Here is an 18,696-nt window from a genome sequence, read left to right as displayed (position 1 = left end):
AGAAAGGAAAAGTCAAAATGTTTTGTTTCTAAATGGCTGAAACAATCTGTTTCAACTTCTTTGGGGGAAAAAACCCTCAAAAACTGGTCACCAAATTCGCAAGTAGTTTCAGAGCCCTGAAAAATGAAAATTTTTGTCTAAAATATACATTGACACTAATGCAGGGGTGAAAGTAAGTTAGAGGACTTACCAGTACGCTGGAGTCCTGAACAGGGGGCATGGCCTCAACCGGAAGAGGCAGGGCCTTAAATCTCTGTTAAATCTGTTAAATCTCCGTTTAATCTTCATCTGATTGATCAAGATTTAAAGGGCCCCTGGCTCCCAGCCACCACTACCGCAGCTGGAGCCCCGGGCCATTTAAATCACCCCCGAGCTACCAGCTACAGAGGCGGCTGGGAACCCTGGGGCTCAGGGGCGATTTAAAGGGCCCAGGGCTCCAGCTGCCGCTACCGCAGCAGAGCCCCGGGCCCTTTAAATCACTGAGGAGCCCTGGGGGCTCCTGGCTGCCTCCGCTACCCCGGGGCTCTGGGCTCTGGCAGAGCTTTAAAGGGCATGGGGCTCTGCTGTGGTAGGAGCTGCTGGAGCCCCGAGCCCTTTAAATCCCCACCTGAGCCCTGCTGCCCGACCCCTGGGATAGCGGCGGCCGGGCTCCATCGGGGATTTAAAGGGCCCCGGGGCTCCAGCCGCCGCTACCGCTCCAGCCATTTAAATCCACTCTGGAGCCCTGCCGCCACTACCCCAGGGCTTTAAATTGCTGTCTGGGAAAGCCAGTCCCGGTACAGCACACCGGCTTACTTTCACCTCTGCACTAATGTGACATTACCTAGGAAAAACATGTTGCATTACAATATTTCTGCTTTGCAAACTATTTCTCCAAGACCGTAGACATGTTTTAGTCAAGATATATATTTATATGATAACTTCAAATGTCAGTGAACACTCTGGTGTCATTTTAAAAAAAACCTGTAACATTTACTTAAATGAGTAATTCTGTTGTCTTCAACAGAACTGTTAGCATGAGCAGGATTATCTGTGTAAGAGTGGCAGGATTGGGCCACATGTTAGTAAAAAAGCGAGACATTCAGAACTGTTAGGGTAGCCTCTAAGACCACTTCCACACGGCTCCCCAAGAACTCAGTTCTTGTCACTCAGGTTCCTTTATCTGGCATACAGCAAAGCTATACTGAGTTGTTCACACTCAAATGTAGCAGGTAGGTACAGGATATACCACACATCCGAAGTAATGCAGAAACCCCCTTCTGTTATGTACATTTATACATTACATTGCATTTACTTTACATTGCATCACATGTTTTTGGATTGGCTTGGACACTTTGTAGGAACCAATCCCTGTACAGTGTTCACAGTCCATGCACGTCTTACCCTTTACCTCATCTTAAGTTTCGGGCTTATCTTGTCTATTGTTCTCTCATCCAGTTAAAAGCTGTTAGTATTGTTATAGAAATGTGTTATATCCATTTGTCAGTGAAATTATACTTTATGAAAATGGCAGACTAATAGCTCTTGCTTCAGTTATGGCATCAAAAGATCTGCACTTTAGCAGGGATGTTGGTAATATGGATCTTTTTGGGGGGAGAGACAGAGAATGACATCTTCACAGTCTGCCACCTGTCAGCTAATGATTGCAACCAGAAAAACATTGGAGCCAGGTTTCTCTTTGAGCTTACAAAGTAACTTTCTTTTCACAATATATTATTTCCTCAAACTGTGTTTCATATCTGGTTATGCTGACCTCATTATAAGAATGAGACTATATTGCCTTTTAAAAGGATGTTTCAATAAATCATCGTAGTCATATTTATCTGTTGTAATTATGAAGAATGAAGTCCTGTGTTTAGCCACAGAACAAGTACAGCACAGATATAGCAGCTGTGCAATATACCTCAATTTTGACTTGGAGGTATTACCTTTATTATTATTATTATTTTATTATATTACTTTACTGTGTTAAGTGTCAACAGTGTGTTTGGCCCTATACAAAAAGAGTTTCTACCCTGACGGCTTGCAGTTTAGAAAATAGACATTTTTTGATCTTTTTGCTCGGACTGTTCACAACGTCTTCAGATAGTACAAGTAGGGAGCAGAGAGGCTCTTTGATATAGAGAGCATCTCAGTTCACATACTGTTCACCAGCAAATATGTATTTTTTATTTATTTGTTACAGGTCAGGCAGGGCGGAATCCAGCTGAGGTAGCTGAGGACATGATGGATGCTATAGTTGAGTTTGCAAGTACAAAAGCAGTCCAGCATGTGAAAAAAATTAAAATAGTCATCTTCCAGCCACAGATGCAAAATGTATTTTATGCAAGTATGCAGAAAAGAGAAGGAGATACAATTTCACCAACATCAGAATCATGGCTTTCTAAGTTAACTTGTGAGTAGTGAGTGTTTTTTAAATGGGTACATAAAATTAAATATTTTCTAAAATAAAAGTTACGTAATTACAGACCTTATACTTCATTGCAGCACTTTTAATGGGCAAAAAACGTCCTACTGGAAAGAAACGTGGATTCGTGCTGGAGAAGAAAATTGAGTTAGCCATATTTCAGATTTGTGGTGAAAGCCAAAAAAATGTGGCAGCCACTGAATCTTGGATAAAAAGTCTGATTTTAAAAGAACAGTATGACAACATTATTTCAGATGAATTAATTGACAGTTTTGGTGAAGCAGAAGCTAAGAAACTAAGTGAACTCCAGAAAAGCCTACATATTACCATTCATGTGGAAACCAAGGAAACTCCTCCTTTTGTTAGAGTTTCTGGTATAACTAGAGATGTCTATGAAGCTTCCATGAAAATTCAAAACATGATCAAAAGAACTAAAGATAACCAAGAAGAACAATCAAAGGCAAAACTTGTCAGCAATTTAGTACAGTGGAAGTATTCCATAAACAAGGTGCATTTCACAGACTTTGACCCTCTGATAAATATGCACTTAGAGGATGCTAAAGTAGCTAAAAAAACTCAAATTAATATCAAACTCCTCAGGAAGGACTACAAGGTAGACATGAAAAATCTATGTGCTACAGATGAACAAGGAACAGTTATAATCATTCAGCGTGAGCCAAAGGATGAAGGTAAATTAAAGCTTTGTTGAGCTGTTCTTCATAGCTTTATTATTAATTATTATTATTTTGTTATTGCATGAAGGGTCTGACAAAATACACACACTTTCATTCATATGTAAAATTCTAAATAATGCTAGTCTGTTTGCTTAGAAACTATTAATGATTCTGAACATATATTTAAACATATTGAGCTTGAGTCTCTTCTCACTTACACTAGTGTAAAACTAGTGTAACAACATGGACTTCAGTAAAGTTACCCCTTATACCAGTGTGAAGGGGTAAAAAGAATTCAGATTTCTCAGTCATCCAACAGCAATGCTTCTAGTCTAGATGAAGACTTATGCCCAGAAGTAAACCTATCTCTTGCCATACATTTTCAGTTGCTAGGCATTACCTACCACTGTCAGTGATTCCACTTAGCAATTTTAGTTTGAAATGTAACAGCAGCTGTGTCAGAAAGCCAGCACATAATTTTAAACTGAGTTTCATAGAATCATAGGACTGGAAGTGACCTCGAGAGGTAATCTTGTTCAGTCCCCTGCACTCATGGCAGGACTAAGTATTATCTAGACCATCCCTGACAGGTGTTCGTCTAACCTGCTCTTAAAAATCTCCAGTGATGGAGATTCCACAACCTCCCCAGACAATTTATTCCAGTGCTTAACCACTCTGACAGAAAGTTTTTTCTAATGTCCTACCTAAACCGCCCTTGCTGCAATTTAAGCCCATTGCTTCTTGTCCTATCCTCAGAGGTTAAGAAGAACAATTTTTCTCCCTCCTCTTTGTAACAACCTTTTATGTACTTGAAAACTGTTATCGTGTCCCCTCTCTGTCCTCTTGTCCGGACTAAACAAATCCAATTGTTTCAATCTTTCCTCAAAGGTAAGGCCCTACCAAAATCAGGGTCGATTTTTGTCTATTTCATGGTCATAGGATTTTAAAAATAATAAATTTCACGGTTTCAGATACTAAATTTGTGGGGTCCCAACCCCAAAGGGAGTCATGGGAGGGGAGTTGCAAGGCTGTTGTACAGGGGTCGCGGTATTGCCACCCTTACTTCTGTGCTGTTTCTGGTGGCCGCGGTGCCTTTAGAGCTGGGCAGCTGAAGAGCAGCAACCGCTGGCCAGATGCCCAGCTCGGAAGGCAATACTACTGCTAGCAGGGCACCGTGGTTGGCGGGGGTTTCCCGTGGTCACCCTACCATACACACACAGCCAGCCCAAGGCCCGTTTAACCCCAGAATGCTGGGGCGCTGGGCCTGTAGCCAGGGAGGGGCAGGGCTGGGGGAGCCCTGGCCAAGGGCTCCTTCAGTATGCCAGACTCCAGCTGCTGGTCCTGGCTGGGCTGCCTCTTCCCCTGCAGGGGCTTCTCCCAGGGCCGGGTCAGACCCAGCTCCAGGAATCTTCCCCGACTGCAGGAAGCTCTGCAGCTGTCGGCCGGGAGCCCAGCTCTGAAGGCAGCACCACGGCCAGCAGTAGTGCGAAAATAAGGGCGCCATGGTATGGCGCTGCTGCTGGCCGTGGCGCTGCCTTCAGAGCTGGGTGGCCAGCCAGCAGCCACTGCTCTCCACCTGCCCCGAATATACTAAACTGTAAATGTGCCTCTGTTCTTTTCCATATTTCATTGTGGATTATGTTTTCCAAAACCTTTTACAGTAATGCCAGTAGAACCGTATTCAGACCCCTGACACAGCAAAAGTACATGTTTATGTACTGGATCAGGACCTCCATAAACAAATATCTCTTACTGACAGAAGAGTGAATTAGCTGTAGCCATATTCTTTCTCAGCTTAATCACTTTGCTAATAAATCATTTGATTTACCGATATAATTTTATAAGCAAGAAGCAAATACCATTCCATATAAAAAAGATCCAGTCTTGCCACTCTTTACTCACATGAATTGTCCTTAGTCATGCGAGTTGTCCCGTTTACCATAGTTTGTACCCTGAGGCCCAAAATGTTGAGTGGTCCAGAAGTAATGAGTAAAATTTCCCAACATTTCTAAACTTTACTTTAGTTAATTGTTTTTGTTTGGTAAGTGAGAGCTCAGATTGGTAGCAAAACAGAAAATCTAATCTGTGCTACAGAAGCCATGGTGTATTCATGGCAAAGAATAGTCTTGCCAAAGAATCTGTGGAAGAAAAGAATCGATAATAGGTGCTCTTTTTTCAGTTTTTAATAAGGCACAAGCCCGTATAAGCAGAGTCAGTTCTTGCTGTATTTATTAACAAAATGTTTACTTTGCAGGTAAACAGTTAGTAGCGTTCCCTAAAGAGTGGTGTGATATGAAACAAGAACGTGTCAAAGTGGTTATGATAAATACAGCACAGCAAGAATATCAAGATGTTCAGAAGAAGTTTCTAAAAACCTGCTCCACATTCAAAATAGAGAAGGTGAAGTAACATGAGAGTGAAGTTTTTTGTTTGTTTTTTAAACAGAAACTTTCATCTTTTATTTTTTATTAAGTATTTATTTGTAGTCACCCCTTCCAGTTCTGTATTTCCCCAACACTACACACTGAGGTTATTGATAAAATCCAAAACTTCATTGCAAATCTAAGGAAATTTTCCGTTCTAATATCATATGATAGTGGCTGTCAACGCTTAGATCAGTGGTCCCCAAACTGTGGGGCTCCTAGAGGGCATGGAGGAACATTTGGGGAGGTGTGGTGAGGCCTGGGCCAGCCTCGCAGGGAGGGAGCATCACCCAGCCCTGCTCTGCCCCAGCTCTGACCCCAGCTTTGGTTTGCAGCTCCTGGCCCCGCTCCCAGCCACAGCTGTGGATCTGGACCCTGCCATGGCTCCACTCCTGGCCCTGGGTTCCGACCTGGGCCACAGTCCCAGCCCCAGCCATGGCTCCACTCCTGGTAGCGGCCCCAGCCCCCAATCCCAACTGGGCTCTGCTCCTAGTCACGACCTCGGCTCCCAACTGTGGCTCCGGCCCCGACTCCGCTCCTGGCCATGGCCCCAGCTGCATCTCCACCGCTGGCTCCACTCCTGGCCACGGCCTTGGCTCCCAACCATGGCTCCTGCTCCGGCCACCGGCACCAGGTCCTGACACCAACACTGGCTCCCAACCACGATTTCAGTTCCCGCCCCACTCCCAGCCCCCAACCGTGGCTCCGGGGGGGCGCGGACAGAGTCCATTATGGTTATGGGGGGGCACGACAGAAAAAGTTTGTGGACCCCTATCCTAGGGTGATTGGGCATTCAAGCAGTCTGTGTTCAGTATCCCCAAATTATGAGATATTGAAGGTAATTTATTTATGAAATATAGGCTTACACACATACATAGTCGGAAATCAACTGAAAATCTGTCTGCTGTGAATGTTACAGTAAACCATCTCTAAGAAACAATCAGATTAATCTCCACCAAGTAAATGATTGACTCTTGAAGTCCTTACTTATGCAAACCTCTCATTGAGCCAAATCCTGCTTCTTCGTCTACAGTGCATTTTTATTGCTGAAAGGAATCAGGATTAAGGAATCCTGTGCAGGAGATCTGCACATATCTCTGCATTGTGCGACTCTGTCCTGTAGGAAGCGAAGAACCAACAGCCCATTGTACATGGTGGGAGGCAGGCAAGGGGAACATTGGGTCCAGGAGAATGGCACCTACTCTACACAGATCCTTCTGCAGGTGGAGAGCTGGTTGGCCACACACACTTCTGCAGCCCTGAGGCTACAGTAGCAGTCATAGAGCAATTCCTTTAATCCGCAGAGATTAATCCACAGTTTGGGGGACAGATTCCTTCCCTGTGAGCCCCATAGGGAGATCCCCTTCAAGCTATGTGCTGGTTCCAGGATACAGGCCCCTGACTTCAGTAAGTTTTGCCTGAATATAAATTGTAAAACACTTTACAAAGGTGTCAGCATCAAGGACAAAGCGGAATTAGTTAACATGAAAAGGGAATATAACTAGGAGAAATCAGATGAAATTAAGAATGAGGAAGTATTGTGAATATCCCAGGACACTTGCCAGTGGTGAGATCCTCTATCCTTGAGGAATAATGTTCTGAGAGAATAGAGGAATGCCATAGCACTTGGCACATTTAAAAAAATATATGGAGCAAAATGCTAATTAGCATACAGTGGGAACAGTTATGCAATGGCATGACCTAAGCAAGCTTCTCCAGCTCTAGATTCTATTAACATTAATTTGCCAGTTGGAAGCTTTTATACCAGTGCTCTCTGGGCCAGCTCCAACAGGAACATTTCCTATTGACTTCAGTGGGAGTTGGATCAGGGCTTTGATGCCGATATACCAGGTTGATCCCTGGAACCATTTCCTTACAAATAGATTGCTTTCCTGAGTAGGCCAGCAAAATTTGCTCCCTGGAAGTGTATTCTTAAATGGCAGTTTTCAGCGGGCTAAGTTATACAATTGAGGACATAGTTTTAACTCCCAAGTTGGGATCTAGAAAAGAAGCTTGTTCTTGTAAAAGCATAATGGTAGCTCTACAATTCTCCCCTTTAATGGGAGAACTGTCAGCAAAAAGTTCAGATGTTCAGATGTCTTACTCAAAAGCCCCTTTTGCTGCTGGCAATACCACAATAGCAGAATACAACAGCATACCTCTAAAAACGTTATCGTTTTGCTGAGAACATGCCAGTGTTTGCTCCACATACTTGGCACATGAGGCAAAGCTCAAGTGATTAAAAGAAAATAGTCAAACTAAAGACTTTTTCTAGGTTATCATATTCTGGTTATTTATTGGTTCACATTCTGTAATGTTTGGATTTCCAGCGTCCCAACTCTAAATAGACACCACACGGGCAGAGTGATCTGAAAACCAATTAATTTATATTTGTTATTTTTTTTAATGCTTTGCTGTCATCCTAGATATTGGGCATTATCAATAATGTGTTTTATTTTCTAACTTTGCAGATTGAAAGGATACAAAATCCTTACCTGTGGCAGACCTACCAAATCAAAAAACAGTCGCTGGACAAAAAGAATAGCAACACAAATAATGAGAATCTCCTATTCCATGGAACACCTAGTTCCTCACTGAGCACAATTAATTACAATGGGTTTAATCGTGGTTTTGCTGGAAAGAATGGTAAATTGTTATTCAAAGCAAGTTAATTTCCTAAACAGGGAATGGATGAGTGAGACATGATGTGTGATAATGGTGTCATATGCACAGTGCATGGTGAGGAAAGAGGCAAAGAATTAGTAAATATGGGGAATAATTCTGTATGGAGGGAAGGAAGTATTAGATGACCTAGTAGACTCTTCTGTGCATGCCTTGAGCATATCCTAAAGGGATGTTAGGAATCATTAAAAAAGGGATAGAGAATAAGACTGAGAATATCTTATTGCCCTTATATAAATCCATGGTATGCCCACGTCTTGAATACTGCGTACAGATGTGGTCCCCTCATCTCAAAAAAGATATACTGGCATTAGAAAAGGTTCAGAAAAGGGCAACTAACATGATTAGGGGTTTGGAACGGGTCCCATATGAGGAGAGATTAAAGAGGCTAGGACTTTTCAGCTTGGAAAAGAGGAGACTAAGGGGGGATATGGTAGAGGTATATAAAATCATGAGTGGTGTGGAGAAAGTGAACAAGAAAAAGTTATTTACTTGTTCCCATATATAAGAACTAGGGGCCACCAAATTAAATGAATGGGTAGCAGGTTTAAAACAAATAAAAGGAAGTTCTTCTTCACACAGCACACAGTCAACCTGTGGAACTCCTTGCCTGAGAAGGTTGCGAAGGCTAGGACTATAACAGGGTTTAAAAGAGAACTGGATAAATTCATGGAGGTTAAGTTCATTAATGGCTATTAGCCAGGATGGGTAAGGAATGGTGTCCCTAGCCTCTGTTTGTCAGAGGGTGGAGATGGATGGCAGGAGAGAGATCACTTGATCATTACTTGTTAGGATCACTCCCTCTGGGGCACCTGGCTTTGGCCACTGTCACAAGACAGGATACTGGGCTGGATGGACCTTTGGTCTGACCCAGTATTGCCATTCTTATGTTCTTATATGAGAATTGTTCATATGTCACCATCCGTCCAGGCTCTGAAGTGCGCTATTGTATTCAGTAGTTATGAAATGCCTAGCTAATGAGTTCCGATATACCTGTGCTGATATCTTAATTACGCAGCTGTTTATTCTTATCAGACAGACAGATCATTCCTTAAGCTAAAGGGTTTTCTTATGTTTTGGAGGGTTTATAAGTCTAGCCAGATAACATGCTTTCATTATTGGTTAATTTGAAGGCTTTTATTTTCAGTTTATTTGTACTGTTTATTGGAGGGGTGGGCAAACTTTTTGGCCCGAGGGCCATATCTGGGTATTGAAATTGTATAGCGGGCCATGAATGCTCACAAAATTGGGGGTTAGGATGCGGGAAGGGGTGAGGGCTCTGGGGTGGGGCCAGAAATGAGGAGTTCAGGGTGTGGGAGGTGGCTCCGGACTGGGGCCGGAGGTTGGGGTGCAGGGGGGGACTGAGGGCTCCAGCTGGGAGTGTGGGCTCTGGGGTGGGGCTGGGGATGAGGGGTTGGAGGTGCAGGAGGGTGCTCTGGGCTGGGACCGAGGAGCTCAGAGGGCAGGAGGGGGATCAGGGCTAGGGCAGGGGGTTCGGGTGCAGGAGAGGGTCAGGGGTGCAGGCTCCAGGCAGTGCTTACCTCAAGCAGCTCCTGGAAGCAGCGGCATGTCCCCCCGTTCCCTATGTGGAGGTGTGGCCAGGCAGCTCTGCATGCTGCCCCATCCGCAGGCACCGCCTCTGCAGCTCCCATTGGCCACGGTTCCCGGCCAATGGGAGCTGCGGGGGCGGTGCTGGGAGGGGCAGCATGCGGAGCCCCCTGGCTGCCCCTATGTGTAGTAGCCTGAGGGACGGCACATGCTTCTGTTTCCAGGAGCCGCGTGGAGCCACAGCATACATGGAGCAGGGTAAGCCCTGGACCTCACTCCCTCGCGGGAGTGTGAAGGGCCAGATGTGGCCCCTGGGCTGTAGTTTGCCCACGCCTGGTTTATTGTCTAAAAATCGTAAATTGTGAATAAGATCTGAGGAGTTTATCAATGTCAAGTGGTTAATCCCTTGGCCCGTGCACAATATCAGCTGCAGACAAGCAGAGAGAGATCATCGTACTTTGCAAATCTAAAATCATTTAAAACTTTGGTGGCCTTTGTGAAAGTTGATTATATTATGAAATGTATTACCTACCTCACAAAAACTGTTAATCAGAACAGTCACTGCCTGGCTTCCTTGTTCATGCTCAGCTGCGATATTACAAAGTGAATGGACATAGAGATACAACCAATTATCTTTTCTGCCTAGAAAATGGTGCCACCTTATCAGATATGAGACAAATTGGCTGAACAGTGTGGGGAAAGCTTCCGCGGCTGCTTGTGCTGTATCTGTTCTTGGGGATAATTAGATGACACCACTCAATCGGGCACTTTTCACAGGAGTTAAATTTAATATATACATTCTTCCTCTTTAACTAGCGTTATGGACAACTCTGTTACATATAAATCTGAGATGTTCTGCACTGATCATACAGTTGTCTTTGGGTGCTACAAACCAAAACATTGTATTTGGCGCCGAGACTATCTGAGGCCCTGATTCTGCAAAGACTTGCGCCTGTACTTAGCTTTAAGCACTGAACTCAGTTGGATTACTCAGAATACATACTTTGCAGGAGCAGGGATAGTATTCTACATGACACAATGAACAGATGTGATGCACAGCAAAGAGCAGACGGGGCAAAGAAGGATGAAGCCTTTAGCAATATGATTCAATTCCCTGCATATATTTTTGACTATTTGCATTAGAAGCTTTCTCCCACTTTCAGAAAAGAGAAACAGGTCCCAGATGAAGAACCATGATTCCTCCGCCTCTGTGAAGTATAATTAGAATATTATAATTACAATTATATAATCTTATAATTAAAAAATTCTAAATGTTTGCCATGTGGGATAGTGGATAGATGGATAGGATAGATAGAAAACTACACAATGACAAATAGAGGGAGAAAGTTTAACCTCCTTCACCATAAGGCAAAGTAAGTCTGCATGACTATTAGCTCAGTGATAAAGTGTCATCTCAGTAAACTTATGATTGATATTTTGGTACAAGGGCCTATTCCAAGTGAGGCTGGAACGATGCTGTCAGACTCTTAATTTTAATTTCAAATGATCCTTTTTCACTGATAGAAGAGAAGGTTGCGTGTTTTAGGGGTTACATAAAAATGAAAGTCTTGTTGTTCTTTAAAAGTTTTCAAAACTTTGTCTTTCTGATCACAGGTGCAGCAATTGGAAATGGAACCTATTTTGCTGTTGATGCCAGTTATTCTGCTCACGATGGATACTCTAGACCCGATGGGAGTGGCAGAAAATACATGTACCTTGCTCGAGTTCTCACTGGAGAATATTGCACTGGAAAAGCAGGATTAATCACTCCACCAGCAAAAAACTTGGCAGATCCTACTGACCTGTATGATAGTGTGACTGATAACATGGTTCATCCATCAATGTTTGTCATATTTAATGACATTCAAGCTTATCCAGAATACCTTATTACTTTTAGAAGATAAGATTTATTTTTTAAAAACAGTGGAAGAGGTTTTTTGGTGCCTTTATTTTTTGAATAATATCGCAAGGATAATTTTGTAACCAGAAATTTGAAGAATGAGAAAAGTACTGGCTTTCTTATAGCTCTTTATATTTTGGTTTATTGACTCAAATGACCATTTATATAGCCAATTGCCTAAATATATATAAATAATATTAAGGAGACCAGGTTAAGTAGATTTTAACATGCACCCTAACAGTGCTCATAATTTTGGTGTCGATGAGGAGCAATGTTCCCTCTAATTTTTGACAGGCCGTGTGCGCAAAAAATTTCTTCTGTACAAATTGTTGTGCTTCTGTGCAAATTTTTGTGCACATGGTGTTTAGGATCTGTGTGCACGTGCACACGCACACAGCTTAGAGGCAACAGTGGTTGTGAGAATAGCACATTCAGGCTAGGTAGATAGGGCTCTTAGCAGGAAGGGCTGTTGGATGCAATTTTTTGTTACCCACAACCTAAAGTAAACTGAGTGTAGCAGGCTGGTGCATCAGTAAGGATGCTGTTCACAGAACACATCATAAGGCACTGAATAGCTGAAAGAGAGTGTCTTTCAAACCCTCAGACGTGTATGCCACAAGCGTGGGGGCCCTTGATCTCAACTTTTTCCAAGTATACATATTAATCACTCTCAGCAAATTACTGCTCCTGGTTAGCTTAGGGTTCAAGGAAAACCCAAAAACATAGCCACAAAGCACATAAGTTACATTCAGTAAATCACCTTTGCCCCATCCTATTAATCTCCTACTTACTAGGGCTCATGTCTATATGGGTATTCTGCACATTTCTCTGTATTATCCAGATGCCTTTCTTCCCAGGTGCCTAGCTGACTGCTGGTGCTTTTGCACTTCATTCAGCATCCTGCAGAATCAATACATTCAAGTACAAAATCAATCCTTCTGGACTATTCAAGATAATCATCATATTGAGAAGGCTGGCATTCTTTCTGCACAATCTTGAGGCATAATAAGCCCTTTTTCTGTAAAATTATAACCTTGTATAGCTGGTAACCTCTGGGGATGTGTTAAAATTACTGAATTCTAGAAAACGATTGAAAAGCCATCTATTGATAAGCTTCATAAAGCCAGTTTTAAAATATTTGTACTTCTGAAAATTAGGTACATTCATAACAGTGATATTAACTTCTTATGCTGCCACTTATACCACAGGGTCATATTTCTGGTGTCTTCAGTAAAGCTGTTAATTATTCTGAATAGTGAATGGTGTATTATAGGGTTATTAGTTATACCGCTATTAGAGACACAATCAATTAAAATGAACCTTTGTCTGAACATTTTTGTCTGCTATGATACAAGTGATACATAGGCTCACTATTACTGAAAGGGTTTAGAGAAAAATTAGTCTCTTTATTCAGTTTGTACATTATGTGTATTTGACAGCACTATGTGTGTAGGCCCTAATTCAGCATTTCACTTAGTACAAGCTTGAAGGTTTTGCTGAACAGAGATTGACTGATGCGGTGGGCCATCGACTGTTTAATTTTTGAAGTGATTCGGACAGTTTAAACCACAGGCTCTCTTCTTTGCCACTTGGTGTTCCCTTCTGCTCTGTTGCAGAAACTCTCCATCAAAGTGAATAATGCTTCCCACCAACCATGGTAAATGTTTCTATGGCAGTACATTGGAGATTTTATGATGCCCTATTTATTGGACCTTTGAGAAACAGTTAAAATACCGCATTGCACCTTAAGATTGCTAGAGAACCACTGCACATACACCAGAGATTTACTCTAGTGATGAGTTAATTGCAGCACAGCCACAAGAACAACCCCACCCCACAGTGGTAAGAAGGAGCAACATGAGGGGAGCATCTGGTTCAGAGTCTCCCTCTTTTCTAACACAGTAAAATATTTTTTATTATTTATAGAGCAATGTGTATCCGGCACTTTTCCAAAAAGGAAAGGACCAGTAGTGGCTGCCCTCCAGATTGCTATGGGGGAATCCCAGTCTCTGGATCCCAGGTGTTTTACGCTTCCCTGGGTCTCAACAGGCTGCAGCCCCGTTTCCTCCCTTGGCCTCTCAGACACATTTCTTGTGCACAGACCCTCAGGCTGCTGCCCCTTCACGGAAGTGGAAGCAGGGGTGCTGGAACGGGGACGCAGGGCTCTGGGTCCATGGCTCCCTACAGCTGCCCAGGAGGCTCTTACCAGGGCTGAGCTGCTGCTCCAAGGCCCCGTCCACTGGCCAGAGCCAGGCTGGGGTAAGAGTTGCACAAGCAGCTGTGGGGAGCCGTGGACTCCTCACCTGCCCTGGGCAAGTGTCCAGGGGGCAGGGACAGAGGCTGCTCTTGGGGGTCCCCCACCCCCAGCAGGTGGAGGGGCCCTAGCATTGCCAACTTTCTGATTTCAGAAAACCTAACACTCTTGTCCCAGCCACTGCCCTGTCCCTTCCCCAAGGTCTGCCCCGTCCCTTCTCTGAGGCACCGCCCCGCTCACTCCATCCTCCTTTGCTCACCCTCGCTCACTCGCTCATTTTCAACAGGCGGGGGCAGGGGGTTGGGATGTGGGAGGGGGTGGAGGTGGGGGTCCAGCTCGGGGTGCTGGCTCTGAGGTGGGGCCAGGGATGAGAGTTTGGAGTGTGGCTGAGGGCTGGGGAAAGGAGTTTGGGTGTGGGAGGGGGGGTGAGGGCTCCAGCTGTGGGCTCTGGGCTGGGGATGAGGGGTATGGGGTGCAGAAGGGGGCTCTGAGCTGAGGGGTTGGGCTGAGGGGTTTGGAGTGTGGGAGGAGGCTCTGGGCTGGGGCAGAAGGTTGGAGTGCGGGGGGGGGGGGGGCTACAAATAACTGGTTCAGGGTACAGGAGGTGGCTCAGGGCTGGGGCAGGGGGTGCAGGTTCCAGGCAGCACTTACCTCAGGCGGCTCCCGGAAGTGGCCAGCATCCCCCTCCTGCTCCTAGGCGGAGGCACAGCAAGGCAACCCCATGCACTGGCCCAGCCTGCAGGCAGCGCCCCCACAGCTCCCATTGGCTGCAGTTCCCAGCCAATGGGAGCTGCGAAGCCAGCGCTTGGGGCAGGGGCAGCACGTGGAGCCTCCCTGGCTGCCCCTGTGCCTAGGGGCTGCAGGGACATGGCGGTCATTTCTGTGAGCCACGCGGAGCCAGGGCAGGCAGGGAGCCTATCTTAGCCCTGCTGCACCCCCGACCAGACTTTTAATGGCCTGGTCAGCTGCACTGACTGGAGCTGCCAGGGTCTCTTTTCAACGAGGTGTTCCAGTTGAAAACTGGACACCTGGCAACCCTAAGAGGCCCAGGCTCCCCACCCGGCTCTGGCTTCCAGCTTAACTGGGGGCAGGGCCTTGGGGGAAGAGGTAGGGCAGGGGTGGAGCCAATGGGGGGGCAGGGGCCCCACTCCCTGACTTTTGGGACGGCTTCCCCCCCTAACCCTGGGCCATGATGACCAGAAACAATCAGTTCAATTCACTACGAATACTAATTTCTTTGCTTAATAAATCAATCAGCTTTAAATGAAAACTATGTTTTGATAAACTTTTTTCTTATGTATCCAATCCAGCATATTTAAGGTATTTATTTAATTTACAGAAATAAAATGCTGTTTTTTGCGCATTTGAGTTGAATTTCCACCCAAATAGAACTTGGCACAAATCTTAAGTAAAAAAATTAATCATTATCTAGTAAATAAGAATTGCATCATTCACCATTTTCTAACTGTTAAGTGCTGAAGAATGTTACTGTTCTTGGAGCTCCGATGTCAGCTGCGTTAGACTAGCAGACGGTGCAGCATGTTAATTCTGCAGACATCGATGTTACTCATAAGAAAGATCACAGGTTTGGTTCAGTGGCGAAGGTGCTCAGCCAGGTTTACTGTCGATGAAGCCCAGTTCCTCGTGCCCCAAAGGCGCTACGCGTACACCAACACATGTACGCCTGTGAGAATGGACCAGCTCAGTCAGCCATGGGAGTCTCTGCTGTCTCCTAGGCTGGACAAAAGTGCTCCTCCTATGACTTCCCCTTTTATACATTGGTAGAAACAAATTGCATATTACACTTCTGACGTGGTTAGTTACCACCCTTATCCTTGTATCTGCTAGTCTGAACAGAAAATCCTCTTCCATTATCCTGTTGTCCCATCTTTATCTTACTTGGGGCCAGTGTGTGCCTGTTCCTTCGCCTAGAAATGTGTTTATGCAGTTATTTGAGACCTCTAGATGTTCCTGTACCATCCTCACAAGTGAGGAATGTGCTTACTTGGTGTTAGCTAATAACTAGTATGTTGTTATTTTGCCTAGGCCAAGCCTATTCTGGTTCACAGCCTTTGGTTCACACTATTAGTTATGCCTAGGCCTGCAGCAAGGCCTACGCTAGAACTGGAATACATATAAGTTAAGCTAAAAAATGGCTTTAATAAATTTTTATAGATGTAATGAATCCTCCTGGTTAACAAATTTAGTGTAAAGGCTCTATTTAGTTGCAAATCAACATGTTTTAATGCTTAACAAACAAAGAGAATCAATCTATCTTTTGGAAAATAACCAAAATATGATTAAAATTGATTATTTAAATCAAGGTGTCCTGCCTGCTGATTTAAATAATGATTTAAACAGTTGATTTAAATCTATTCACCCTGCATGTTTACCTTTCCTCTGCGTGCGGCACTAGTAAAGCTACTTCTCAGTTCACTTAGACAAAAGCCTGTGCTTCTGAAGCATAGGTCGAGAGTTAACTGATGACCATGCCGTGCTGCACAAAGCAAGTGTCAAAATAAGGGATGGTCACAGTTGTGCAGGGGATAACTATACCAGACAACGCACAAAAGGCCTGATTTCCACCACCTCACAGACCACAGAACTGTTGGTGGAGATGCCCAGCTCGCTTACCAGGGGCCTTGCCAACCCAATCCCAAGCAGCCTTTCCCACTTTCCTCATTCCCCAGCATTGCTCCAAAGAGGTCAGCCCAGCCCACTGCATCTCTGCCTGGACTACACACCTCAGCCCAGCACTGCCTAGCAGAGCCCAGCACTGCCTAGCAGAGCCCATCTCTGCCTGGACTACCAAGTCCAGCCCAGCCCGCCCTAGTCCAGCCCAGCCCAGCCTACCCTATCTCAGCCTAGACTACCCGATCTCAGCCCAGCCCAGCCCATCTCAGCCTCGACTAGGGTTGCCAATTCTTACGGATTTTGCCAGGTGTCTCCCAGAATGGGTCTTGATCTCCCAAAGGCTACTGAAACCAATCCGGGAGATTTTAGGCCCCTAAAAGTCCAGTGGGTGGTGCACCTCAGCCCAGTCCAGTCCAGCCCAGCCCAGGCTACCTACCCTGGTTCCGTGGCAGCTGGCACATCCCTCTAGCTCGTAGGCACAGGGGCGGACAGGGGGTCTCCGTGTGCTGTCCCCACCATGAGTGCCAACTCCAGAGCTCCCATTGGCTGGGAACCACGGCCAGTGGGAGCTGCGGGGGTAGTGCATGCAGGCAGGGCCAGCGTGCAGAGCTGCCTGGCCGCCCTGAGCCTAGGTGCTGGACATGCCGGTCACTTCCAGGAGCTGCCCGACGTAAGCACCGCCCAGACGTAGCCCAACCCCCCTCCCAGAGCCCACACCCCAACTGCCCTCCCTCACCCCAACCCCCTAACCAGCCTGAACCCCTTCCTGCACCCAAACTCCCTCCTGGAGTCCACATCCCCTTCTGCACCCCAATCCTCTGCCCCAGCCCTGGTCTCCCCTCCCGCACCCAAACTTCTTTCTGGAGTCCGCACCCCCATCTGCACCCCAACCCTTTGCCCCAGTCCTGAGCCGCTCCCACATCCAAACTCCCTCCCAGAGCATGCACCCCAAGACCTCTCCCACACCCCAACCCCCTGCCCCAGGCTCAGCCAGGAGCCCCCTCCCACACTCTGAACCCCTCAGCCCCAGCCAAGAGCCTGCACCCCAATCAGCGGTCAGCACTACCATGTTGCACGATGGACACTTGATTACTGGACTTAGCGGGGAGCGAAAGGGGGCTCTGGGCTGAGGTAGAGGGTTGGGGTGTGGGAGGGGGTACAGGCTCTGAGCTGGGGGTGTGGATTTCAGGGTGGGGCAGAAATGAGGGGTTCAGGGTGCATGAGGCAGCTCCGGGATGGAGCAGGGGGCTGTGGGAGTGTGAGGTCTCCGCTGGGAGTGCAAGGTCTGGGGTTCAGCTGGGGATGAGGGCTTGGGGATAGAGGAGGGTGCTCCAGGCTGGGACCAAGGGGTTCGGAAGTTGGGAGAGGGATCAGGGCTGGGGCAGGGGGTTGGAGCATGGGAAGGGGTCAGAGGTGCACGCTCTGTGCAGTGCTTACCTCAAACAGTTCCCAGAAGCTGCCGCATGACCTGCTTCCGGCTCTTACACAGAGGCGTGGCCAGGTGGCTCTGCCCCACCTGCAGGTGCCGCCCCCACAGCTCCCATTGGCCATGGTTCCTGGCTAATAGGCTGGGAGCCACAGAGTCAGCACTGGGGGAGGGGAGGTGGAGGAAGTGTGCCTGCAGAGTCGCCTAGCTGCACCTCCACCAGCAACAGCAGGGGCAGGGAGCTGCTTGCGGGGAGCAGCCTGAAGTGAGCGCCCCCACCGACCTCAACATTTTTTTTTTTTTTACCACAGACTCGTTGCCAACCTCTGACCCCAACCCCCTGCCCCAGCCTGGTGAAAGTGAGTGAGAGTCAGGGAGAGCCAAGGATGGAGAGCGGGGGTGAAGTGAGGGGGGGGCCCCCCTTGGTGAAGGGGCGGGGCCAGAGCGTTTGGGTTTGTGTAATTAGAGATTTCACAACCCTAGCCCGGACTACCCACCTCCCCTGAGCCCAGCCCCGCCCCGCCCGGACTACCCACCTCCCCTGAGCCCAGTCCCGCCCCGCCCGGACTACCCACCTCCCCTGAGCCCAGCCCCGCCCCGCCCCGCCCGGACTACCCACCTCCCCTGAGCCCAGCCCCGCCCCGCCCGGACTACCCACCTCCCCTGAGCCCAGCCCCGCCCCGCCCAGCCCAGACTACCCACCTCCCCTGAGCCCAGCCCCGCCCCGCCCGGACTACCCACCTCACCT

General features: G+C 46.7%; 1 protein-coding gene across 2 annotated transcripts in view; it reads left to right on the top strand.

The window, feature by feature from the left end:
• Positions 1-12,965, top strand: part of LOC140895469 (protein mono-ADP-ribosyltransferase PARP14-like) — a 36,003-nt gene extending 23,038 nt beyond the window's left edge. For both annotated transcript variants that reach the window (XM_073305200.1, XM_073305199.1), the window contains 5 exons: positions 2,186-2,395; positions 2,488-3,096; positions 5,336-5,481; positions 7,976-8,150; positions 11,349-12,965. In XM_073305200.1, coding sequence (XP_073161301.1) covers positions 2,186-2,395; positions 2,488-3,096; positions 5,336-5,481; positions 7,976-8,150; positions 11,349-11,638 — 1,430 coding nt within the window. In that variant the 3' untranslated portion in view covers positions 11,639-12,965. The remainder of the gene's footprint in view (positions 1-2,185; positions 2,396-2,487; positions 3,097-5,335; positions 5,482-7,975; positions 8,151-11,348) is intronic.
• Positions 12,966-18,696: the final 5,731 nt, after the last annotated feature.

Source organism: Lepidochelys kempii, chromosome 11 (assembly GCF_965140265.1).
Source record: "Lepidochelys kempii isolate rLepKem1 chromosome 11, rLepKem1.hap2, whole genome shotgun sequence".
NCBI lineage: Eukaryota > Metazoa > Chordata > Testudines > Cheloniidae > Lepidochelys > Lepidochelys kempii.
The sequence above is the reverse complement of the archived record's forward strand: the minus strand, read 5'-3'. Positions and strand labels throughout refer to the sequence as shown.